Source organism: Lutra lutra, chromosome X, assembly GCF_902655055.1.
Source record: "Lutra lutra chromosome X, mLutLut1.2, whole genome shotgun sequence".
Classification (NCBI taxonomy): Eukaryota; Metazoa; Chordata; class Mammalia; order Carnivora; family Mustelidae; genus Lutra; species Lutra lutra.
Genome location: NC_062296.1, coordinates 79485334 through 79512912, shown reverse-complemented (window position 1 = coordinate 79512912; position 27579 = coordinate 79485334). Strand labels below are relative to the sequence as shown.

Here is a 27579-nt window from a genome sequence, read left to right as displayed (position 1 = left end):
GCCACTACCATCATCTGTATGCCCGTCGTGCCTGGCAGAAGCCGAACATACAATAGATGCTCAGTAAAAATGTGTTAGTGATTGCTGGAAGCAAATCATATTGTAGTTTCTCCTTTTGCTTTTTATTCTTGCTGGGAAATTATCTCCTCTGCTATTACCCATGCACATTTATCAGTGTTCTCTCTCCTCTTCTGCATCGGGAATTTAAAAATAGAAAAGAAAACTCTTAGAACAGCTTCATCTTATGGTTTTTTTTTTGTGTATGGCTTATAAAAGGAAAGAATGGCTCCTAATGTGGGGCTGGTAGGGAGACGCAAAGCACATAATTTCATGCAGATCAAAAGAATTTCTCGTGTTTTCAACTAATAAAAATCTTTTATCAGTAGGAGTCTCAGGGTCACAAAATCATAGATATAAAGTTCTTTCCTTAAAAGCTGACCTGTGTCCTTCTGGATATAATGCATGTTCCTTTTTTCCTTGCAAAAGATGCCTGCGAATGTACAAGCATCAATAATGATGACAGTGGTGGTAATGACAATGACGTTTTGGAGCTCTGGCTATGGGCCAGCTAGTGTTCAGTGTTTTACTTACATGATCTCATTAGATTCTCAAAACGAGCCCATGGGAGAAGTACTGCCATCACCCAACTTTGCAGTTTAAGTAAGTGAGTTCAAGATCTTGCTCAAGGTCCCACAGTTAGGAAGGGAGAGAAGCCGCACTTGGACATGGGTGGTCTAGCTCTAGCACCCACAGTGAGGAAGCGAGAGGAGTCTCCAGGCCCGGGCAGAAGACAGGTGCTGTATCAAGTGATACCACATGACAGTTCCTGAAGTTACCTCTTTTAGAGAGTAGAAGCTTCTGGGCTTTCTGCATGTAGGCTGCAGAACCAGACTCTAGTTCTGCTACTTAGAGAACACGGAAGAGTAAGTACCTTGTGTTTTTCCAGAAACTCTGGAGTGAGTGTCCATGGAGCATCTCTAATGACTTCATCCACATAGCGACAGTGTCTGAGAGCTTCGTATCTCTCTGCTTCGTTCATCACAGTGAAGCCTTTGAATTTGTGGGTGAGGTCATCACTGCAGACTGAAAGAGACACATGCATGAAAGGCTGCTACCTGGCCCAGGCTCTGCTTGCTGCCATCCTGGGCCTTCAGGGTTTATTCAGCGAAACAAAAGCAGCTCAGCCTTCCTTGGTACACACATAATCAGACTTGTTTTTCTACAGGAACCAAGGATCAGGAAAACAAAGCAAGCTGAAATCCATCAGCAATTAAGAATTCCATTTTAATGTTAATTTTGACTTCATTCTCAGTTGCAACTTTTATTGAAATTATTCTCCACACTACCTAATGTGACTTCTGTTATCTTTTATTTTCCTATTCCACCATTTGATAAAAAATACTATTTGGAAAAAAAAAATGGCCAAATAACCAGAGAGAGAGGAAAGAGAGAAAAAGAAAGGAAGCAGGAAGCCTGAGTTTCAGATGGTTTGAACAATCAGTTCCAGATCCCTTGCTAGGTGGGTACTTAGTAACCCAAGTGTGATTGCTTTGCAGGCATGTGTGCCTGGGCACACACACTTCTGTTCCCCAGATTGAGGTCCAGTCACTACACATCAGACGACACAATCAAGAGGAGGAAGTCATAAAACAGAAGATCTGATCTAGCAGAATTCATCCTTGTAACATTTCTTTCCTTTCTAGATCTCAGTTTCCTGAATCTCCCAGTGAGGGGTTAATATCATCCACTCTTAACCCTTAGAAAGGATTTTTTGAGGGTTTACATAAAAGCGATTTGAAATAAACAGAACAGGAAATATTATTCATTATTCTGTTCTGAATATATTTGTTCTTGGGAAAGGCAGCTTTCCTACGTGTCAGTGAGAAATGTCACTGTGGTTCCAGTCCCGGTTAACCAATAACCTGGAGAAGGTCCCCCTGCAGCCAGACCACCCTGACTGCTCTGTAAGACGTTTTATGTACACACGACGAATTTACAAAATTTAAGCATTCAATATATGTTTTAAAAGCAAAAATACAATTATTTTCTTGGAACCGAAGGATGACCCACATCCAGAACCCAATCTAGCCGCAGAGTAAGTGCAGCCGACAGCCACAGCCAGCATCAGTGGCAAACCTCCCGGGGCAGCCCTCACTCGATCCACCTCCAAACCATCGGCAGAACCAGACCCGCTGCACTCCCTTCAGAGTGCACCTGCCAGCCACGTGGGGGTCCCCATTCCCCTGTTCACCAGCCCGCCCAACTTCTCCCCGCCTGGATTACTGCCCTTGTCTCCTAACTTGGCTCTTGTTCCAGCCCTGCCCACCCCCAGCAGTCTCTTCCTATTGGCCAGAATGACCCCCCTTATGACCTGTCTGACTGTCGTTCTGAGGCTCAGAATCTTTCCTGTCTCCCTCAGGGTAAAAGGGAAACAATTCCAGTGGCCCACAGGCCCCCACGAGACCCATGCCTCAGCCCGTCCCTTGCGTCTCCGATGGCATCTCCTTTCATCCCAGCCCCTGGCCTCCGTGCTGTTTCCTGAAGCCAGCAAGAAGGCTCCTGCTCAGGTCAGGACTTGGCACTTTCTGTTCCCCAAACCTGGAACAGCCTTGTTCTGAATAGCCACAGAGCCCACTTCCTCCCTTCCCTCGAGGGTTCCCAGCCATCCTATCAAAACTGCCATTTGGCCCTCCACCACTGCCGGCTGCCATCCCTTTCCGGTTTTACCTCTTGCCATGGCACTCCTCACCATGCAACTGTCTTAGTGAATTCCACTGTTGATGTCCTTCTACTAAGATACATGCTCCCTGAAGACAGGGACTTTTGTTTCCTTTCCTGAAGGCCTGTAGTAGGCTCTTAACAAGCATTTATTGAATGAATGAATGAATGAATGAATGAACAGTGCCTGAAGTATACAGATGCTCCGTTAACGTTTACTATGATTTAAAATAATATTTATCTGTAGGCACATTTCAATTACATATATATTTACTTAAGAGACTAGTATGTCTCTAGATACCCATGTGCATGCCTATACATCTCCTATATATTCCTCCTGAGATATTGCATAGACCTAGAGAGGATAGAACACAATAAAGAAAACATTGTACCTGTTTATGTTACCCAAACACCATGAACCGCGTGGCTGGCTCAGAAAGTTCAATGACGCCTGGGTCTCACTGCCAAGATTTTGTCTCAGTGGGTGCTACAGTCTGAATGTGTCTCCCCAAATTCATTTGTTAAAATCTTAATCCCCAAGGGTAATGGTATTTTAGAGGTTAAACCTTTGGGAGGTGCTTAGGTCCTGAGGTTGGAACCCTTACGAATGGGGTTAGTGTCTTATAAAAGAGCTCCCTAGCGCCTCCCACCCTGTGAGAAAACAGCAAGAAGGGAACAACTCTGGATCCAGAAGAGGGCCCTCACCAGGAAGACATTTATGGATCAAGATATTTAGGGATCAAGACATACAATTTAAATTTTTATTTATTTACTTATGGACAAAGATATACAATTTAAAAATTGACCCAAGACTTTTTCAATGTTCTGTTAGGACTTTATTAAACACTACCTCAAGATTCATACTCAGCAGAAATGGATTTCAGATCCATCCATTTTCTGTTTTAAATGACACAAAACTGGGCCGACCATATCCTCTCCCCTTTTGAACCTGCACCTGAGCAATCTGGTCTAACTTCTAGATGACCGAAATCATGGCCTCCTGGCACAGCACAAAGACAACAAACATCCTGTTTATGCCAATCCGGGGTCCTATTTTCATATCCCAGGAGTGACCTCAAGAAGCAGCTGAACATGCTGACCAGTTATTGTCTAAACATTAATTACGCCCAAAGCAGCACTGTTGTTCTTCGGTCTTGGCAAATGCACTCTGACAACCAGATGGAGAGCTCTGAGCAATGGCGTCCCATGGACGAATCTGAGGAGTTACCCAGGAGCTCGTACTGTAGCTAACCTATCCTGGCAGCTCACTGTGCTCAAAATGAAATATTACCAGTACTCTGCAGGAGAGAAAATGTAAACTAAGGGATGAACTTTGGAGCCAACCAGACTTGGGTTCTAATCCCCGCTCTGCTACTTAAAACTGGGAAAGCCACTCCGTCTCTTAAGACTCGGTCATTGGTCTTCAAAACATGGCAAAATTTTGATAATTAAATGTTATCATCTGAGGAAAGTAATACTTAATAACATTTGCCATTTATTAATAGTAGTATAAAACCAGCACTGGGGGTATTCACTTGTGTTCTGAGCTCTGTCTTTTCCCTGCTCCCACTCCAAGCAGGTTCCCAGTCCCTTGGTACAACTCCCCCACAGAAGCTGTGAAATTCAAGTTGCTGTCACACAACCTGCCTCCCTGGCTGCTGTTTTCTCCAAGCCAGAACCCATTAGAGGAATTCTGTAAGGAAAGAAACAAAGCAAGAGAAGAGTTCTCCCAGTGAGGAGGAGGCCAAAGGTCTGAGGAGAAGGGCCATAAGCAGAAGGGCCAGTGGCAGAGCCCCCAGAGGGACGATGACATGGTGCCCTGGGCACTGGGGTTCACTTGAGCACAGACCACAAGGTGCCACACCGTGCACAGGCTCAGCGGGGCTGGGCTGAGACTGGAAACCCCTCCTCTTGTTTCCGTGAACTTTTTGGGATCTCGTTTGATTTTGGGGAGGCAAGGACAGCCCAACAAGGACTGAGACTCTATTTCCCCACAGTCAGGCAAATGGAGTCCTAGCGGAATATTTGATTTCAATTAAAGTACAAGAGAGCTTAAAGGAGTAATATTTATGTCTAGTTTACAGAGTAATATTTATGTCTACTATAGTAGGAGTAGTGTTACATTTATCGTTGATATTTTTTATTCCCCTCCTATGAGGTAGAAGTATTTGGTGACTCATAGTTTTAAAAAATAGTTTAGGGAAAAAATTCTGATATAAATTTTAATTTCTTGACTTCTTTTTAAACGATATTAACTTATGTTATTTTTTAGCATTTTAATTCAAATTTTAGTTTATATTCATTTCAGGTGTACCATGTAGTGATTCAACACTTCCTTACCTCACCCAGTGCTCATCACAACACCTGCCCTCCTTAGTCCCCATCACCCGTTTCACCCATCCCCCACCCCCATCCCCTCTCCTCTCTGGTAACTGTCAGATTTTTCTCTAGAGTTAAGAGTCTGTTCTTGGTTTGCCTCTTTTTTTCTCCCTTTGCTCTTTTGTTTCTTAAATTCCACATATGAGCAAAATCATATGGTATTTGTCTTTCTCTGACTGACGTACTTCACTCAGCATAAGACACTCTAGTTCCATCCAGTTGTTGTAAATGGCAAGATTTCATTCTTTTTGACAGCTGCGTTAATATTTCATTGTGTGTGTGTGTGTGTGTGTGTGTGTGTGTGTGTGTGTGTGTGTGTATAATATACACACCACATCTTTTATCCATTCATCAGTTGATGGACACTTGGGTTGTCTCCATAGTTTGGCTATTGCAGATAATGCTACTATAAACATCACGGTGCATGTATCCCTCTGAATTAGTATTTTTGGATTCTTTGAGTAAAAACCTAGTAGTGCAGTTGTTGGGTGTGGGGTAGTTCTATGTTTAACTTTCTGAGGAAACTCCATACTGTTTTCCAGAGTGGCTGCGCCAGTTTACATTCCCACCAACAGCGTAAGAAGGCTCCCCTTTCTCCACATCCTCGCCAACACCTGTTTTTTCTTATTAAATGACATTAGCTTTCTTTTTTTAATTTTTTTTAATAAACATATATTTTTATCCCCAGGGGTACAGGTCTGTGAATCACCAGGTTTACACCCTTCACAGCACTCACCATAGCACATACCCTCCCCAATGAAATGACATTAGCTTTTGAAGTAAATTGAAAAAAGCGCTTGACGATTGGTAGTTTCAATTCACTAAAATAATGCCAACGAGGTAAGCTTACATAAATGAGTTTTCAAATTATTACTGGCCGTAGTGTTTAAAAATTAGAAATGCAGATATTATAATCATACTACACCATGACATTTTGTGTTGGTTTTGGCCTCAGGTTGAGGAGCAGGCCGTAGTACTTCTACTTATCACAGTTTCTGGTCTTGGAAGCAATTATTTCTACCAAATGCCAGGTGTTCTGCCAACATTCTCTGCACACTCGCCCTGACCACAGTGATATTGCGAGCAGAGCCCTTGCTCCAGCCAGGGCAGCTCTGACGGCAAACCCACCTGTAGACATTTGGGGCCCCACCATTAATACAGCAGGTTCTTTCAATTCACCATAAACGTTGTATCTGCTAACTACACACATCAGGCAAGGGCCCATCTTTCCACCAACAACACAGAATACCAGTTTGTAAAGGGCTCCCTAACTTTCTTCAGTAGAGAACTGTCTGCCATTGGAAGTGGTTTGTGATACTAAGAAAGATAGTCTAAAGGTAATGGTCTTCGAACTAGGGCACACATACCCCTGGGGGGGTACTCCAAGACTTTCTAAGAGCTAACCAAACACAAGAAGCCTTAAAGGACTCAATTTCCAGATCCTTAACTTCCAAAGGTACACTTTCCTACAGTTAATGGTCCAGGATGAAGCCTGTGTATCCAAAACCACCCTTGCTCCACTATCCACAAGAAAGACACCATCCAAATCTTACTGTGCAGCATTGCAAGGGGCAGGGAGTTAAGGCTCCAGGCCAAAACTGAAGGGAAATCTTGCTTAATGACTACAGCAAACACCATGAATCTCTAAAAGCTTCCTGTCTGACAAAGATTTCTGGTATAGGTAAAGCCAGGTGTTGGAAACTAATTACGGTAGAGTGGGGAATAATGTAAACGGTCGCCTAACAACTGTGCCTTTTCATTCCCCCAACTATTGTCGAAGGACACAAGGATCTTGAGGGATAAGGCCCAGGAATTCAAAGCGAAAGGAGCAATGCAAAGAAGTATTGAATGCTAAAAATGGCTTTTTCATGTAGTTAAGGGTAAGCATTTTTCCAGTTATTCTCAATACTCACATGGAATCCTAGAAATGCCTTTTCTCTTTTAGTTAATTAAGAGTAAGCATTTTTCCCAGCTTTTCACTTCAAAATCATCTCAGTAAGGCAAAGCTGTGTAGGCTGATACCACTGCATCGTAGAAATGTAACTGGCATATTTTCTCGAATTATCAATTTGCTCAAAATATTTTGGAATAAACACATGGATAAAACATTTACATACTTTTTTTCAGATGTCATATGCATTATTTTAAAAGGAAGTTAAAATCTATTTTATCAGATCACATTATAAAACTTACTCCATTTATAGAAAATCCTTTTTCTATTTCCTCTCCTAAAATGTGTTATTATTTTCTATCTCCTCCTAGCACAAATTATGTACTGCCAAATTATTTTTTTAGTAATATATTCCCTTTTCTATTCTTAAATACACAGGGGAAGTATACCCGTGGTACCTAATAAAGTAAGTCATTTATGATTTTTAATCTGATTTTATTTAATTTTCCCCAAAAGCCAAACACCAGACACACACACACCACACATACACACCCCTCTAATATTTAGAGAAGAAATAACATATCTTTTTATCATGTGCCCCTCCTTTTAAATACGGTACTATTTTACCTATATATTACATTGTATTACTATAAATTAAGCATAATGATTTATTGTCTTGTTTACAACTTATTAGAGCTACGTAATTTTAATCTTGACTGATTCTATTTCATACAATGCATTCTATTATGTATTTCTCAGTGGTTTTTATAAGGCTTCCTGAAATACATGAACATATTTGGACTGAAAAGACTTTTTCTCCTGGTTTTTTAGCAGGTTTCACAGTAAGGACTACCTTTGCCGATTAGGTTAGGTGGTGTTTTCTGCAGATTTAGTAAGCAAAAACTGCAGCCCCAAGATTTCCAGGGTTTTTTTTTTAAGTTTTAAAAAATAGTAAAACCATTTTATCAAAAATTATTTAATTGACAAATATATAACAAAATTACCAATATTTTCATTTCCCCAGCCCTTTATAGGTCTATCTGGTTAAGCAAGTTGCTTTGAAGTAAAAGAGTAAGGGTTATAATTAGGAATCACTTGCTAAGTCCTGGTAAAGCCTTTTTCTTATACTTCTCAGAAAGGAAGAAAGCAAATGATTTTCATAGCTTGGAAACAAATCTCACAGGTGAGGTCATTTCTAACCCACTGCTTGCATCAAATTGGAAAGAGGACCTTAATAAATTATCACTTGATAGACCATTAAAATTATTTTGTTGACAATAAATTATTTTTGTGATACATGGCAAATAACTCAGGAGTTCAAAGACTGAATGACATCTCTATAACAAACTTCTTCCATTCCCATCTAAATATTTGTGTAAACAAAATATTTTAGCACTTACATATATAATAAGGAAGAAGAATAAATCAATGTTAAACCCTGTCTCATTCTAGCAATAATATATTCATCCACAAATCAAAAAATCCCACTCATCTCATTTAAATGTTAGAGAACACTCAAAAGGAAAAATCCCAAAGGAAAAAAAATCTCAAGCGAATCCAGAGGATAAAAGCAGCTTACTTATGGAGGAGCAGGATAAAAATACAATGGAGGACTCCACAGAAACAATGGGAGCAAGAAGAGACTGGAGTGAAATATTTAGTATTGAGAGAAAGAAACCCACCAACCTAGAGTTCTGTACCTTGTAAAATTATCCTTAAAAAGAGAGGAAGAAATAAAGACCTCCTCCAACAAACAAAAAATGAGGGCATTTCTTTCCAGTAGACCTGCCTTGCAAGAAATGTTTTTAAAGCTTCTTTAGGAGAAGAAAAATGATGTGTCAGAAGTTCAAATCTACATAAAGAAAAGAGAAAGATTCAAGAACGAATAAGATGAGACAAAACATTTTATTTTTCTCACTCTTAATTCATCTAACAGATGAACAGTTTGTTCAAAAGAGTAACAGCAATAATCAATTATGAATGAATGACCACAATGATATAGGGGATGAGAGGGAGAAATAGGAAATATTGTTTTCACAAGGTATAGTGTTGTGTGAAAGTGGGCTTGGATTAGTTTAGAATGTATATTATAAACTTTAGGGGAACCACTAATAAGGTGAAAAAAGAAGTATAATTGATATGCTAAGAAAGGAGAGAAAATGGAATCATAAAATGTTAAATTAAAACCACAAAAGGCAGAAAAAGTGTGGAAGATACAAGTAGGAACAGAACACAAAGCCAACAAATAGAAAACAGAAAAAAATATAGTATTTATTAAACCAACTGTATCAATAAGCCCTTGGAACACATCTGGTCTACATTTATCAATTATAAGGCAGAAATTGTGGATCAAAAAACAAGAGGTCTACATTTGATATCCATAACAAACATTTGTTGTAGACAAATGTTGTCTACAAAAAACCCACTTTAAATATGAAAACATACATACATTAAAAAGGATCGAGAACGTGGAAGTAGGCACGTTAATTTCAGAGTAGACTCCAGAACAAAGAAAGTTATCAAGAAGAGAGAGACATTACATAATGATAAAAGGGTCAACACTCCACGAAGACATAGCAAATCTTAAAATGGACATGCTGAAAAACAGAGAGTCAAACTATAGGAGGCAGAAATGTTAGAACTACGAGGAGAAATAGATGAATCCACTATAAGAGTTGGAAGCTTTAACCCCCTCTATCAGAAACAGATAGACTTGGCAGACAGAATATGAACAAGGACATAGTTTAACTCAACAGCACCATCAATCAGCTGAATATAATTGACATCTACTGACTAGTTCATCCAACCACAGCAGAATACACAACTTTCTCAAGCTCACATGAAGCATTCACCAAGACAGACAACATTCTGGGCCATAAAACACACCATAACACATTTAAAAGAATAGAAATCATACAATGTGTGTTCTCAGGCCACAGGGGAATTAATCTAGGAATCAAAAACAGAAAGATAGCTGGAAAATCCCCAAATACTTGGAGATTGAGCAATCGCACTGCTAAATAACACGCAGGTAAAAAAATAATAATAATAATAATAAACAAATAAATCTCAACAGAAATATTTAAATATTTTGAGGTAAATGAAAATGAAAACACAGCTTAACGAAATATGTGGGATGCAGGGAAAACAGCTTAGAGGGAGATATGTAGCATTAAATGCATATACTGGGGAAAAAAGAAAGTCTAAAAAGTCTAAATATTTGAAGTCAACAATCTAAGCTTCCACCTTAGGAAACCAGAAAAAGAAGAGCAAATTAAATCCAGAGTAAGCATAAGAAATCAGAACAGAAACGAATGAAACTGAAAACAGGAATCAATAGAGAAAAATCAATGAACCCAAAAGCTGGTTCTGTCAAAAGATCAATAAAATTTATAAGCCTCTAGTTAAGCTAAGAAAAAAGAGACAATACTCAAATTATTAATATGGGATATTCAAGAGGGGGCATTATTGCCGATCTCATGAACATTAAAAGGAATAATAAAGGAATATTATGAGCAACTCCATAATTTGGTAGCCTAAACAAAATGGACAGATTCCTTGAAAGACACAAGCTGTCAAAACTTACACTAGAGGGGCGCCTGGGTGGCTCAGTGAGTTAAAGCCTCTGCCTTCGCCTCAGGTCATGATCCCAGGGTCCTGGGATCGAGCCCCGAATCAGGCTCCCTGCCTCTCTGCCTACTTGTGGTCTCTGTTTGTTAAATAAATAAATAAAATCTTAAAAAAAAAGTCACAGGTCTAAAAAAACAAAAACAAAAAAAAACTTACACTAGAAAAACAGACAGTGTGAATAGGCCAAATTGAATAAATATCTAATAACCCTCTAAATGAGAAAACACCAGGCCCAGATGAGTTCACTGGTAAATTCTACCAAACATTTAAGGAATAAACTACACCAATTCTTTACAATCTCCTCCAGAAGACTGAAGCAGAGGGAATACCTCCTAACCCATTCTCTGAGGCCAGCATTAACCTAATACCAAAATAAAAAATAGATATTGTAAGAAAAAAAAAAACCCTCAGACCAAGTTATCTCATGAAAATGGATGCAACCCCCCCTTTTCTAAAGATTTTATTTAATTTGTCAGAGAGAGAGAAAGAGAGTGCGTGAGTGTACAAGTTGAGGGAACAGCAGGCAGAGGGAGAAGCAGGCTCCCTGCTGAGCAAGGAGCCTGATGTGGGACTTGATCCCAGGACCCCAGGATCATGACCTGAACCAAAGGCAGATGCTTAACTGACTGAGCCACCCAGGCGTCCCTGGATGCAAAACTCTTAACCAAAATATTAATACATCACATCCATCAATATATAAAAAGAATTATATACCATGACCGAGTGGGATTTATCTCAGGTATGTAATTAATGTAATTCACCACATCAACAAGTTAAGGAGGAAAACCGCAAGATCAATAGAAGCGGAAAAGACATTTGGTAAAATCCAGTACTCCTTCATGATAAAATACTCTCAGAAAACAGAATAGAGAGGAACTTCTTCAACTTGATAAACACTATTTACCAAAAAAAAAAAAAAAAAAAAAAAAAAAAACTACAGCTAATATCACACTTAAAGGAGAGAAAGTTGAAGTTTTCCCACTGACATCAAGAACAAGGCAATGACATCCCCTCTTACCACTGCTTTTCAACATTGTAGGGGAAGTCCTAGCTACTGCAATAAGCCAAGAGAAGGAAACAAGAAGTATACAGACTGGGAAGGAAGAAATAGAACCATTTTTATTCACAGATGACATGACCACCTATGTAGAAAATTTGAAAGAATTTCAAAAGAAAAATCCCCTAGAATTAAATAAGCAACTACGGCAATGTTAACAAAGAAAACAAACCACAGACTGGAGAAAATAATTGAAAAAGAGAGAAGAGATTAAGGACTGTTATCCAAACTATACAAGGAACACTTTAAACCCAACAATAAGAAAATGAACAACCAGATTTAAAAATTACAAAAAATCTGAACACACACCTCACCAAAGAAGCCATACAGATGGCAAGTAAGCCCAAGATGTTCAACATCTTATGTCACCAAGGAATAAACAAGACAACAGTGAAATACCACTATATACCTATTAATGACCAAAATGCAAAACACTGACAACACCAGATGCTGGTGAGGATACGGAGCAACAGGAACTCTGATGCACTCCTGCAGGAAATGCAAGATGGGACAGCCACTTTGGAACGGTTAGGCAGTTTCTTACACAACTTAACAGACTTTTTTTAAAATAAAGATTTTATTTATGTAATTTAGAGAAAAAGAGAGAGAGAGTGCACAAGTGCAAGTGGGAGGCAGAGGGAGAGAGCCTCAAGCAGACTCTGCACTGATCACGAAGCCTGACTCGGGATTCAATCCCACAACCCTGAAATCATGACCTGAGCTGAAACCAAGTGTCAGACGCTCAAGCACCTAAGCCACCCAAGTGCCCCAAAACTTTTAACACCTCTTAACATACAACGCACCAATCACGCTCCTTGGTTGGTATTTCCCCAAAGGAGTTGAAAACTTATGTCCACATAAAAACTTGCTTGTTGGGGCTCCTGGGTGGCTCAGTGGGTTAAAGCCTCTGCCTTCGGCTCAGGTCATGATCCCAGGGTCCTGGGATCGAGCTGTGCATCGGGCTCTCTGCTCAGCAGGGGAGCCTGCTTCCCTTCCTCTCTCTCTCTCTCTGCCTGCTTGTGATCTCTGTCTGTCAAATGAATAAATAAAATCTTTTAAAAAATGTTTATTGAGGGGATGGTTGGTTAAGCCTCTGCCTTCAGCCCAGGTCATGATCCCAGGATCCTGGGATCAAGTCCTGCGTCGGGCTCCCTGCTCAGCGGGGAGTCTGCTTCTCCTTCTGCCTGCTGCTCCCCCTGCTTGTGCTCTCTTTCTGACAGATAAATAAAATCTTTTTTAAAAGTTTGAGGTTTGAAAATGTCAATACTTCTAATATTAAAGAAATTACATCTTTCACAGCTATTTAAACTTAGAAAATTTTAGATGTCAACTTCAAAAAACTGCAAAGAGGTATTTAGTTTTTCAAAATTCTTTTAGGGATTGTGATCGAAGACTCCTAGCCTAAGACGATGGCTATCAGCGGGGGGCCTCATCATCCCCTAGGAAGCATTTCGGGAAATTTGTGGGGCATCTTTAGTTGTCACAATGATTGGAGGCAGACTCTGGCATTTCGAGGGAAGGACGCCAGTGCTGCTAAACACCTTGCAGGGTTTGGGACAGCTTCGTGGGGGATTCTTGCAACAACACACAGGATTTCTGAGTGTCCCTGCACTATTGTTTTAAGTCATTTGAGTCTAGAAACTCACTTTCTTTTTCTTCTAATCACAAAGTATTTCTGGAATAGCTGTGATAGATGCTGCACTTTAGAGGAAGGCAACTACTACACACCTCCAAGGAAGACCATATGTGTCCATACGTTTATCCGAACGTGTCTGCTACAGCGATGCCACGCCTGGGAACCGAGCTGATGCCATGCCCCTGGTATCACCCTGAACAGGATCGCGCACAGCCATGGCTAGCGTTCCGGTTTAAGTGTGACCCACATCAAACCACCTCCCAACTTCGGTCACCAAAGCACTGCAGGGGTCTCCCTAGGCCCTCAGAAATGGTTTTCCCCTCGAGAGAACCAGAAATGAACGAAAAAGGTGTTCCCTGCCTGCTTTGGGTGTCCTCTGTGAGGCCTGTCCAGTACTCACTGTCTTTCATCATCTCTTCCTTCTGGAAAGAACTCCATTCAGTAACCATGTGGTCACCATCCTCAGTAAAATTGGGAGGAAGGTGCCTCTCAAATATCCAAAATGACACCTTAAACTCGCAGAGGGTAACAAGATACTTTAGAAACAGAGACATGGTCTCTTAGCAGCACTTTCTTCCTCATGGTAGGGGCTTAAGTGTTGACGGTGCCTAGTTCAGTTAAAGGCACAAAACCAATGATGATGAAACAATATGGTGTTTCCAGAAGCTAGGAAGGTGAGATGGAGGTACTATCCCCCTTACCCAAACTGAAATCAGTAGGCCTCCTGGAGGAGCAAAATTTCCCTCCACACCTCACCACTCCTAAGCTTATGAAGTAAGCCTTCTCCTTTACTGTGAACCAAAATTCCCCGGGTATATAAATCTCCATGTCTTTAACACGCGGTACCAAACCTCCATTAACGAGGCTATCGACAGCCACTACAGTTAGCCCAGCATCATCCTAAGTGGTGTGGGCCACACAAAGGAAACAGGCAATGCCCTTGTGTACCCTTAATCATCCTTAAGGCTCTCGGCTCTCTATGATTGGAAATAAAAATAACATTGCTTTTCTCCTGACCTTCCAGAAAATTTGAGAAACATAACTTTGATGAGGCCTCAATCACAAGAAGAAAGGCATTCATGGAAAACATGAAGTGGTTGCCCTTGGTGGTGTTATTAGTCTGTCTCTCTCTGGGAGTTAGTGGTGTATAATCCCATGATATCATTTCCCCTATGGCTTTTTAAACATCATGTAACATTTCAGGCAGCCAACAAGTGAGACGGCATCGGCTGAAATGGAAGTAATAACCATGTGATATTTTAATAGCGGAACGCTGAAAGGGGTCCTTTTCAGACAGCACATTATAAAGGAATTTTCTAGACAAAGAGAAAATGCAATTCTTACCTCCAACCAACAAGTAGCTGTTGGGAAACAGTGTTTTTGCTTGCATAAGTGCCCTTGCATGGCCGGAATGGAAGAGGTCAAATATCCCATCCGCATAGACTCTGACAGGCCTGTCAACTGAGGAAGAAACAAGGTGTCATTAACACAACTGCAGAATAGGGAGGCCCAGGGACCTGATTCTTCGGTCATGAGGACACCAGTATGAGGAGGTTCACCTCGATAAAACACCGTGGCCAGGTACCATCAGTCTCTTATTCCTGCACACAAGTACTTCTACCAAGAGGTTCTTCTGAGGCGAGCAAAGTGGAGTAAAAACAAAGAATTAAGAGCGACCCACAACACATATTTGAAGCCAACAGGAGAGACACACACAGGGTGGTACGGAGTTCTCTGAACCCAGAGTCGGGTCTGGGCGTCTGAGCCAGCAGATTCAGACACTGGTGCCGACAAAGGGTTGGCAGAGTCTGCCCAGAGGGAACAGCAAGGCAGGAGTAACCAAATCGCTTAATGAAAAGGAAAAACTACTTCATTCTTGACTCCGAGAGTCCTGAAGGAAGACTCCAGAGACCTGCTCCCAAAGGCAGCGTCGTGCAGGCGTCTGCTCATGCTGCTCCGAGAGATGGGCGTGCGCCTTCCCTCCCAGCTCCAGCTCCCACTGGAGGCCCCAGCCCAGCTGTGGGGTAGTATTTACACCACGAAAATCGGCAACTGCTACCCACCGGGGCTTACTGCCCTCCAGAGGGCCAGCAGGTAAAGCTGCACAGCACTGCACAAAGGTCACTCCCTAACTCTTTGGTGTCATAAGAGATTGGGGAGGGGGGCATGTGCCCCAAAGACAGAAGAGTCAGGTGACATGTGGGGTGGTCCTCCGTGTTGCAGGCCAGTGACCAACACTACCGTCCCTCTGAGGGATAAAGGTCAACAGAGAAGAGGCCTCAACAGACATTCTCCCAGGGCCATATGGTGCTCTGGGAAGTGCCATTCCGTGATGAAGAGGGATACATTCACCACAGCCCCCTGGGCCACTAGAAACTACAGGATGACACTTTGCTGAGACAGCCCAAAGACCCACCTCCTCAAATAAGATGGAGACATTGTGGGTGGAGGGGTTGGGTGCCAACTTTTACACCATTCTGGACTATCAACGAAGGAACTAGAAAGTGAAAATATGGCAAACTAAAAGCTAAATATGGAAAACTGAACATATCCACATTTACCTCTTCTTCCTTCCAAATACAAGAATTACAGAGAAAGAATTAAAAGGGTATATCCCTTCCCCCACCCCACCAAAAATAAAAGGTATGATCCCCTAGGGCAGAGGAAACAAAAAAGGCAAGGACAGATAAGAGATGTCCACATTTTGGGAAGTTGATTGTCAAATGCTGAGTGTCTGTAGGAAATAAGAACTGGGATGAGGGCAGGTAGGGAAAGGGAATGTTGAGTAGTTGGGTTTTTTTTTAATAAGCCTAGGAGTCCTACTGACTTTTCCCAGTATATGCATGTATAATAGTGATGTTAAAAAATAAATTTAAAAAAGAAATCAATGCAAACTTCTGGTGAATGATTTTTAAGACAGATTTAAAGTTGTGATTATTGGGGCGCCTGGGTGGCTCAGTGGGTTAAGCCGCTGCCTTCGGCTCAGGTCATGATCTCCGAGTCCTGGGATCGAGCCCTGCATTGGGCTCTCTGCTCAGCAGGGAGCCTGCTTCCTCCTCTCTCTGCCTGCCTCTCTGCCTGCTTGTGATCTCTCTGTCAAATAAATAAATAAAATCTTTAAAAAATAAAATAAAATAAAATAAAATTGTGATTATTTCCCGATGTAGTACAACCTCATTAATTTGGAATATAAATTAAAAGGAATGGTACATTAATAGATTCAGATGGTACAATGTTTCTAATAAATTAAATTTCTCTAATAAAAAAACTCAAGAGACTTTATGTCAGATAGGGAATTGCAATTACTCCCAATTATACACCATTTTGAACAAATAGAATTGCCTTCACAGGATTATACTGGATTCTAAATAAGGCATGATAAATAGAAAATGCTTTGAAATAACAAACTGTCTAATGAGGGATCTTTGGTTTCAATGCTCTTATTCAATTTGAATTCAATTGAGGAAAATTTGTTTTAAGATATAAATTCCAGGGGAAAGCAGATGGCAGTTTTGCAAAACTTTTTGTTATTGATTCAGAGGTGATCAAGATAAATGAATTCAGGAAGCAGGGAGGAAAGAAAAGTAAAGAAAGTGACATAATTACCGAGAAAAAGACCATTTAGTAAACCTTTGAAGAGTATTTGTGGAGTTGATTTTGCAATAAGTTCACTTTTTAAAATTGTAGTATGTCAGCAATTTCCAGTCTGGGAAATGGGACCAAAAAAAAAAAAAAAAATCAACAACAACAACACCACCCAAAACCAAAAACCAATCTTAACAAATGAGTGCCTCAAGAGAAAAAAAAAAGATAAAGAAAGATGGAAATGGGTCTGCAGATTAGAGATTTAAAAGACTTATCAACATACTGAATGTATAGATATTTGGATTTAGGTTCAAGCTAACTACTATCTAGTAAATGAGGATGTAAGATTCTTGGAAATTGGAACACTGGATATTTGGTGATATTTAAGAATTACTGTGAATTTTTAGGTGAAAAAAATAGAATAATCGTTATATTTTTAAAGATTTTATTTATTTATTTGACAAAGAGAGAGATATAGCGAGAGAGGGAACACAAGCAGGGGGAGTGGGAGAGGGAGAAGGAGGCTTCCGACTGAGCAGGGAGCCCAATGCGGGGCTCGATCCCAGGATTCTGGGATCATGACTTGAGCAGAAGTCAGATGTTTAACGACTGAGCCACCCAGGTGTCCCAATGCTTATGTTTTTAAAAACTGTTTTTTTAAGATAGTTATACAGAAATATTTATGGGTGGAATGAAAGGAAGTCCAGGGCTTTGTTTCAAATAATTCAAGAGGGGGCCGTGGATGGGGGCATACATAGGGCAAGACTGGCTTGGGGGGTGGGTGTTAGCTATAGAGGACAGGCACATGAAGGTTCATTATATTGTTCTACTTTTGTGTATGTTTGAAATTCTCTACATTTTTTTAAGAATGTGGTTTTTTTTTCCAGTTTGTATGTTTATTTACCTTAATCTTTTGTTTCAGATTTTTGAGTAAAGTGGAGTAATTCTCCAGAGCATCTATGTTGGGAATCACTGGCCGGTGAGGCTGGGTGTTTGGCAATGATCCCGAGTGGGAACCCAACTACTCCATGGCCATGGTGGAGAGAACTTAACGTGCTTCCCAGGGATCCCTGCTGCCTGGTGTTCACACCTTGGTGCCATCTCCTCCTTTTCAAATGTGAACGGGACCTGTGACTTGTCTTTAACCAGGTGAATATGGCAAAGAGGATGGATGGCACTCCCATGATTACATTACACTATATAAGATTCCAAACTGCTACAAGACTCCCTCTTTCTCTCTCGGTGGCTTCGAAGAAGGAAGCCATTGTGTAGTGGGAGGGCCACACAGCAAGGAACTGCAGCTGACCCTAGGGGCTGAGGGTGACCTCTGGCTGACCACCAGCAAAAAGCTAGATCTTTGGTCTTAGAATTGCGAGGAAACAACCTGAGTGAGCTTGGACACAGGTCTATCACCATCAAGCCTCCAGGTGAGAGATGAGCCCTGGGTGACATCTTAAACACAACCTGGTGGACCCTGAGCAGAGGACTCAGCTAAGCCAGGCTCCCAGCCCACAGAAATTATGACATAATAAATCTGCATTGTTTTAAGCCACTAATTCTGGGGCATAGAAAATGAATACAATGGCATTGTAAATTTTCTGCCCAGAGACAATTATAAATTCTTGGAAGTATTTCAAATAAATTCCTGTTTATCCTGAATGGACAGAGTGAGGTCTATCAGAGAAATGGGTCTGGTAAAATGACTGTATAGCACATGTCGATTGCCAGTTTCAAATAATTTCCATATAATAAACTACACATAACACAAAAGTGATATTTAAGAATCATGGATACAGGGGCGCCTGGGTGGTTCAGGCACTGGGGTGGCTCAGTGGGTTGAGCTTCTGCCTTCGGCTCGGGTCGTGGTCTTAGGGTGCTGGGATCGAGCCCCACATCAGGATCTCTGCTCAGTGGGGAGCCAGCTTCCCCCTCTCCCTCTCTGCCTACTTGTGATCTCTGTGTCAAATAAATAAATAAAATCTTAAAAAAAAAAGAATCATGGATACAAAGAGGGACCATGGTATAGTACTGTGGGGCAATCTGACTTTTTTTTTTTAACTTCCTGGATCTTACACGCCAAATTTTTATAAGTTATTCAGCACTTACAAACAAAAGAAATAGTGAGGGAGCTCTGCTTGCGTCACACCATATATGAAAATTAACTCGAAATGGATCATAGATCTAAATGTATGAACTAAAGTTGTGAAACTTCTAGAAGAAATCAGGGGAGACTCTTAGTGACTGTGGGTTTGGCAGAAATTTCTCGAATGGGGGCACCTGGGTGGCTCAGTCTGTTAAGCTTCGGACCTCGGCTCAGGTCATAACCTCAGGATCCTGGGATTGAGCCCCTTGTCCTGTCAGGTTCCCTGCTCAGTGGGGAGTCTGCGTCTCCCTCGCTCGCTCCGCCCCTCCCCCACTCATGTTCACTACCTCGCTCTCTCAAATAAATAAAATCTTTTAAAAAATTTTCTTGGGGCACCTGGGTGGCTCAGTGGGTTAAAGCCTCTGCCTTAGGCTCAGGTCATGATCCCAGGGTCCTGGGATCAAGTCCTGCATCGGGCTCTCTGCTCAGCAGGGAGCCTGCTTCCTTCTCTTTCTGCCTGCCTCTCTGCCTACTTGTGATCTCTGTCTGTCAAATAAATAAATAAAATCTTTTAAAAAATTTTTCTTGAATAGAACCCCAAAGGGTATATTAGAAGGGGAAAAAAATTGGACCTTACTTCAAACTCACATCATCAAAAGACATTTTTACAAAAATACAAAGGCAAGTCAGATAGGGAGAAAATATTTGCAAAGCATATACCTGATATAAGCCTTGTATCTAGAATACAAAAGAACTGTCAAAGCTCAATAATAAGAAACACCTCATTTTAAAAAGGGCAAGAAAATTGAACAGACACTTCACCAAAGAAAATGAATATATGGATGGCAAATAAGCTCATGAAAAGATCTTTAATATCATTAGTGATCAGGGAAACAGAAATTAAAACTGAAATGAGAGACTCCTTCATATCCTTGGAGTGGCTAAGAATTTAAAAATATATTGACCCTACCAATTATTGGCGAGGGTACAGAGCAACTGGAACGCTGGAACAATGCCAGTGGGAATGTAAAATGGTACAACCAGTCACTCTGTTAAGCAGCTGGGCAGTTAGTAAAAAGTTAAGCATACACCTACCACGTGGCCAGACAGGAGGCAATCAGCGGCTGCATCAGACCTGAACTCACATTTCTGTGGGCTCTGTTAGGGCATTTCTTGGTATTCCTTCAGACTCAGGCAACAACGAAAGGGGGACTATTCATTTTTGATTATGGCTGTTAACCTACATTTAAACGGTGCTTTAAAAGTCCGTATGATTTAGGGGCACCTGGGTGGCTCAGTGGGTTAAAGACTCTGCCTTTGGCTCAAGTCAGGATCTCAGGGTTCTGGGATCAAGCCCCGCATCGGGCTCTCTGCTCAGCAAGGAGCTTGCTTCCCCTCCTCTCTCTCTGCCTGCCTCTCTGCCTACTTGTCATCTCTGTCAAATAAATAAAATCTTAAAAAAAAAAAAAGTCCGTATGATTTACCAAGCACGTATCTTTCACTTGATCTTTGCATCAACTCCAATGTATATGGGAGAGAATGGACTTGCTACCCTTGTTTCATAGAGGGGCAAGGGAGGCTCAACCTAGTTAACCAGCTCACCCAGCAGCATACAACCAAGCTATGAAGCAACGTGAGCACAAACCTAACTTCTACTGTTCTTGCTTCTAACTCATGGCGCCTTCTAGAAGACCACATTCCAATATGAATTCTTTTTAAAAAGAGAGAGATTAGTACTAAACACCCATTAATTATAGTCACTAGTATTGTTTTTGTGTACAATTGTGCAAAAATGGTGGCACAAAAATTAACCTTTAAACATCTAGTAGTTACATATTTTATCAAGTTTACGATAGCTTTAGATAAACTTGAAAATTTCCTTCTACTTAGAGGCAGCATTTCCTGATAGTGATTGAAGTTAACTTTTTAAATACATTAAAGTTTAAAAAACTGTATTTAGAGGTGCCTGGATGGCGCAGTCAGTTAAGTGTCCAACTCTTGCTTTTGGCTCAGGTCCTGCTCTCAGTGTCGTGAGATCGAGCCCCACATCAGGCTCCGTGCTCAGCGCCAAGTTTGCTTCAGATTCTCTCCCTCTGCCCCTCCCACTTGTGCTCTCTCTCTTGCTCACTCTCTCTAAAATAAATAAGTAACTCTTCTCAAACAAGGGTATATTTAAAGAAAATTATAGTACAGGTACACACAAACAAGGCAAAATTCATCGAGGTAGTTCTTGAAAAAATGAATTTGGCAAACTCTACACCGTGGAAATGGAACAATACAAATCCCCTTTTGAGAAAGAAAATAGGCAATTAGAACTGAATTTCTTTGTAAGAGAGAAGGCAGCTGGGATGAAAAGGAGCCTATGAAACAATCACCTGGACCTCTTTATCTGAAGACAGAGGAGGGATTCTCGGTCTCTGGTAGATATGAAACCTTGCAGGTTCCCAGTTCCACAGATGGACTAATTGAGCTAAGATCAAAGGTGCCAATTCCAATTGTTCTACTGTGTTTCTTCTCTTGTGGCTCACAGAGAACGTCCAGGAGCAAAGAGTGATGAGCAGAGTTTGTTGTTACCTCTTTCAGAATTTATATGCCAGCCCCTGTTTGGGCAGACCGACAATTATACAACATATTGTAGGCAATTGTACTAAATCATAAAACAGGGCCAGTGAAGGAGACAAAGACTTCAGTTATAACTATAATCTTGAAGTACATTATAACCCCCAAATGTGGGTCTGTTTGGTCTTTCTGATGGAATGCTTAAGACAGCACCACAAAAAGTTAATTGCTTAGTAGTCTTGAAAATTATCAAATGTTCCAAAAAAGCAATGATTTTTTTTGTTGTTTTCTACTAACAGCACAATGCTCCAACAATTATACTTGGATAATCTCCTGCTCACTCCCTCCCAGCATTACCAATAGTTAGTCACTCTTTAACAGTGGTTCTGGCAGTGAGGGCCCAGGACAGGCAGCATCAGCAGGGAATGCGCTGGGGACGCCCCAGCCCCAGCCCGGATCTACCCCATCACACACTTGGCAGGGGATGGCTGCTGGAACAATACAGAGGATTCAAAGCCGCTAGGAGGACCACAACTATCAAAAAAAAAGTGGTTATGGGAGTGCGGTCTAAGACTGTCATGTGCTTTTTACTAATCAAAGAACTAACATCTTGTCCCATTTTAATATGGATGCTAGACATTAGAAATTTTGTTAGAAATAAAGGAATTTCCAACAAAAATGGGGCCCTCCCACCTCTGCCAGCCAGGTGCCCATCAACATCACAAACTCTCTTTCTTGGATAACTTTCCGGGGTCATCAACTGAGACAACAGGAGACTTTCTCTTCTAGTGCGAAGAGTTCACCTTGGCTCCATCTGACTCCTGTAGAACCCCATGTCCCACAGACCCCACGGCACAGCGGTTTCAAAATGAACCACCATCTCATTCTAACTTGATTCTTGGGGTGTAAACTGCTTAGTGGTTAAACATACCGGGGCCCAGTCTCATCCCAGCAGCTTGCTGCTGGCTCAGACCATCACAAGCAGCTCTGATTTTACCTTCAGAGGGTGAACTCCTCCTCTTGTCCGAAACTTCCATTCATTCACTTGGTCACTCATGAAACATTTACTGAGCACACAGGCTTTGAAAAGAGTGTCTCTAGGCACTGGTGAACCAGCAGTGAGCGAGGCAGATGGCCCTGTTGCTACAAAAGATCGAAACCACTGTCTGTCTCGTTCACACACCTGGCACCCTCCAGGTCAAAGCCTGTGATTTCACGGAGCTCCGTGGTCGGCTGGGATCCATGCAGGGATCTGAGGTAAAAGGGACTTGGGGGCGAATCCTAACTCTACCCAGTCAGCTAGGACATTTGACAAGTTACTTTTCCATTCTCCAAGTCCTCAAGAAAGGACACAAGATTACGCATCTGACAGTGTTTGCTGTCAGATGGGTAACAGACCAGACGCAAAGACCAAACGAGAGAGCGTAGAGCACAGAGCACCTAGCAGACGCTGAGTAAGTTCTACCTCCCTTGCCCTGGAAAAGCTCGGTCCTCTTCTTCGGTGGCCTGAAGCTCAGTCTGTAACTTTAGGTTAAATTAGTTCTTTCATCACCACCTGGACTTCCATTGCAACTTTCGGATTTATTGCTTGGGTCCGCATTTCTCGGTGTGTGGTCTGTAAACCACCAAGATCACAATCCCCTGGCTTATTAGTTACGAAACACAGATGCCTGGGCTCCATCCCAGATTCAGAGATAAGGGAGAGAGAGCAGGAAACCTTTTTTTTTTTAAACTCTTTTATTTATTTGAAAGCAAGAGAGAGCAAGAGTGAGAGGGGCGGGGCGGGGGGAGGGGCAGAGGGAGAAGCAGACTCCCTGCTGAGCAGGGAGCCCAACACAGGGCCCGATCCCAGAACCCTGACATCATGACCTAAGTCAAAGGCAGACGCCCAACTGACTGAGCCCCCACCCCGGGCGCCCCAGAAAATCTGTTTCTCTAACAAGCTTACCAGGTGATTGGTTGCACACTTAAGTGTGGGAACAACGGGTTTAGCTGCTCAGAGCTACCTCCCCAAGCCTCCTCTTTCCTTTCTCAAAGCTTATTAACTTTGCATGCCCTCACCTCCTCACCTCACGCTCTTGAAGCTCTTCTTCAAAAGGAAGCCAGAGTGTCAGGATCGAGAGGTCAAGCACGAACACAAACGGGTCTGATGTCAAACTCCAGCCTGACCGCCGGTGGAGCTCGAAGAGAGAGGCAGATGCTTACGCCCCGCCCCATCCGGACTGACTCAGAAACTCTGGGGGCCAGGCCCACCCAGCTAGTTTAATGAGCCCTCCAGGTGATTCTGATGCTCTCCAGCGTGAGGACCACTGCCAGCCACTCGCTCAATAACCTTGCCAGGTTTGTGGCTTCTCGCGAAAGCCTCCATTCCCTCACCTGGGAAATAAGGAACTAACCACAGAGAGTTGTAGAGTGAAAAGACATGGTACATCTAAAGAACTTAGTAATAGGGAGCACTTAATAAATACCCATTATTACTGTTATTATTAAGCAAATTGTCCTTTGTCCCATGGATTCTCTTAAGCTGGGGATGTTTGCTTTTTTGCGATGGCGAGTGGAAACTGAATGATGCCATCTTCAGTGTCTCAAAGCTCAGCAGCTCAGCCAGTCTGTTTTCACTCCAGCCCCATCCCCTGCAATGCCATGCGCTCACTCACGCACTCACTCCTACACAGCTCTCTGCCTTCACTCTTCCCGTTCCACTGGCTCGGAATGCCGTTCCGTTGGCTGCCTGCCTAGTCCCCATCTACCTTCTCCCAAAACAAGCAGCTCAGGTCTGCTACAAGGTCTGGCCCAACTCTTCCAGGCCAAATGAATCTGCCCTTCTCAAAACTTTCAGTTAACTGTGTTGCAAGGTTGAACCCCTAAGCACACACATGCGTATTATTTGGGGGGTTTATTTCATTCGAGTTGCCTCTTTAATTAAGAGGTGCCCCTTGGAGATAGTCCAGGTTCATTTCCAGACCACTGCAATAGAGCAAATACCATGACAAAGCTAGTCAAGTGAATTCTTGGTTTCCCAGTGCATGTAAAAGTCATGTTTAGGGGCACCTGACTGGTTCAATCGGTAGAGCCCATGACTCTTGATCTCAGGGGTGTAAATTCAAGCCCTGAGTTGGGTGTAGAGATTACTTTTAAAAAGTTATGTTTACACTATAGTGTAGTCTACTAAGCATATAATAGCATTATATCTAAAAAAAAGAAACCTCAGTGTATATACCTTAATTAAAAATAACACCTGACAGTAAAAAATGCTGTCATCAGAGCTTTCAGTGAGTCATAATCGCTTATCCCAGATCACCCTAACAAACAGAATAATGAAAAAATTTGAACTCTTGCAAGAATGACCAAAATGAGACAGAGACACAATAAGTGAATACTGTTGTAAAAAATAGCACCCACTAACTTGTCCGACACAGGGTTACCACAAACCTTCAATTTGTGTAAAACAAACAAACAAACAACAACAAAACACAGCGTCTGTGAGGCACAACAAAGTGAGCTATGCCTGAGCTTCTGGGATGGTCCTTTACAGGTCTTTTTCAATCTCTTCCCCTGGCCATCTCTGGTATAAAGGAGTTAATGCATCAGCAAACGTCTAGTGTAGAGGCCAGGCTCTTTAATTTAAGGCACCCTTGGAGAAATGTTTCAAAATGCAGACTTTTAAAAATTATGATAATTCTAACAGTCTAGGCTTGTATCAGCCTTCCCCGTTTAAATGCTGCTTTGGTGTCTTGAACCCAATCTTGTCACCCCCAAAACCTTGTGAAGCAGGCATTAATAACCCTGCTGGCACAAGGCACAAGAGGAAAGAGATTCTGATCGTTCTCATGACTTGCACAAAGCCGCCGAACTAAGAGATGGCTGGGCTGGGCTGGGCTGGGGTTCCAGCTCCTGCTGACTTGGGTTGGTCTGGTCTGGTCTGTTTATCCTCGCACTGGGCTGTAAGTCTCTAAATTCAAGGCTCCCATTGAAAGTGCTCAAGTAATGACAGGCCTACTCTGCTTCTTCATTTATTTTTCTAAGATTTTATTTGAGAGAGAGAGACAGCGAGAGAAAGCATGAGCAGGGGGAGAAGCAGACTCCCTGCCGAGCAGGGAGCTGGATGTGAGGCTAGATACCCTCACCCACGACCCTGGGATCATGACCCCAGCGGAACTCAGACGCTTAACCGACTGAGCCACCCAGGTGGCGCTCTGCTACTTTCAAGGTCAGGACAGGGCCCATTCGGAGAAGTACAACCTCACCTGGTGTTCCTAAGCGGGCCTGAGCAATGGTCAGTTTCTCATGGGGTGCTTGGCACTGGCAGCTGGTTTCATCGGCAAATGGGGCAGGTGCAGTCAGGGTCTAGAAGGGAAAAAGAGAAAGGGAATATAGTCTGACAAACTTTCCTTTGGCACTAACTTCCCCTGAAGCCGTATTCCTGTTGGCTGCACAGCTACGACGAAGAAGCAGAATATATCCAGAGACTTTCAGAGAAAATATTATACTGTTAGAGATAAAAACAGGGACATGATCACTGAACTTTTTTTTTTTTTTTTTTACTGATGCTCGGCAATCATGACAGTACCACACTCTCTACCCTATGCCAGGTACCAAAGGAGGTAGTCTGGACAGGTGAACTGTTGGCCCCACATCAGCCTAGCATGGCTCCGTTCCTCTATCCTTCTATAATATAGAAGACCATCTCTCTACTTCACAGAAAAGGCAACTGAGGCCCAGCAGGATGACGAAATATGCCAAGTCATGCCCTTGGGAAGTCGCAGTGCTCGGCTTTGCACATTTTAACCACCACCCAGGGCAGACTGCAAAGATTAAGACTTACCCACAGCCCGGGGTACTCAGCGGGAAGAAATGCCGTACTCAGAAGTGTGGCAGACATCGCCTGTATTTCACACACACGCCAGCCTGGCCAATCACAAACTCTGACGTCACTTCAGTGCAAAGGCCAAAGCCGTGCTCGGTGCCCTGGGAGGGCCTGAGAGCACAGCCTTGCTGGCCAGCAGCAGAGAAGCGCTTCTGCGGTAGCTCCAGCAGCCACGGCGGGAGGCCCCGCCCCGGGCAGCCTGGGCTGGGGCTCCGGGGAGTGCTGGGAGAGAGATGTAGTCACTTGGAAGCCTGCCCAGGAAGTGGCTCTGCATCTTTTAGGCAGCCTCTTAAAAGGAAAACCTCACTCCCTCCAGACGTAGACAAAGGGAGCGGTAATTTTGTAAACAGGGCAAATGTGGTGCCGGATGGTCCATGTGTCCTCTCGGAATGATGGCATTATCAAGGTCATCACTCTCTCGGCTTTGGGGCATGTAAAGCTGAAGGTGACCAGTCACGGTACGCAGTACTCATATTGTCGTCTCAGTTGTTTCTCAGAGACGGGCACAGGCATTCCTTAAAAGGCGTTCGAGAATGATCCACTCGTCTGCAGAGGGGCTGTGACCCACTTCCGCCCGTCATTTATTCACTTGCTCATTCATTAATCATTCATTCACTCGTTCAGCTGTATGTCAGGCACGGTCTTAGAACTGGAGATAGAAGTAGGGGGAAGGCCAGTTGCAGTCCTGGAAGAGCCGGGTTCCCCTCTGCCCTGCCAAGAAGCCATCCTGGCCCCACTCCTCCCCCTCCCCATTGTAGCACCTTCCGCCCTGGAAGCTGGAGTCCTGCCCCAGGCTTGTTTGGAGAACTTCCAGTTGCCTGAGACTTCCTTAACCCCCACCTTCCCGTTCAGGGCTCTGAAAGTAAACCAAGACCCGGGACAAGGGTTCAGGAAACGGGTCCATTGTTGGTTGTCAGATCCAGTAAAGTAACCTCATGGGCCAGGCTGGGCCAGGGGAGCATCTGTAATGTAGCCAAGGGGTGCAGTGACAGCGTCGAGGCTCTGTGCCCACAAACTGCAGTTTCAACTCCCCTTACCAGTACTTATAGGCTGTGTATTCTAATTTGGCTCTTCTGTCTGAAAGGGACCGACACTCATTCAAGACAGCTCAAGAGATGAAGGATTATTTTAAGGCCTTCCCAGCATAGAAATTGTCGGGGGAAGGGGGAGTAGG

The 27579-nt window shown here is 42.7% G+C and overlaps 1 protein-coding gene across 4 annotated transcripts in view; it reads right to left on the bottom strand.

Annotated features, from left to right (window-relative positions):
• Positions 1–27579, bottom strand: part of PCYT1B (phosphate cytidylyltransferase 1B, choline) — a 125088-nt gene that overhangs the window by 43294 nt on the left and 54215 nt on the right. For 3 of the 4 annotated variants that reach the window (XM_047716231.1, XM_047716233.1, XM_047716230.1), the window contains exons 2-4: positions 25786–25885; positions 14656–14772; positions 932–1083 (exon numbers count right to left, since the gene is read on the bottom strand). In XM_047716231.1, the coding sequence (XP_047572187.1) occupies positions 932–1083; positions 14656–14772; positions 25786–25885 (369 nt within the window). Of the gene's footprint in view, positions 1–931; positions 1084–14655; positions 14773–25785; positions 25886–26363; positions 26604–27579 lie in introns of those variants that run through there. The other variant, XM_047716232.1, reaches the window with a different exon arrangement.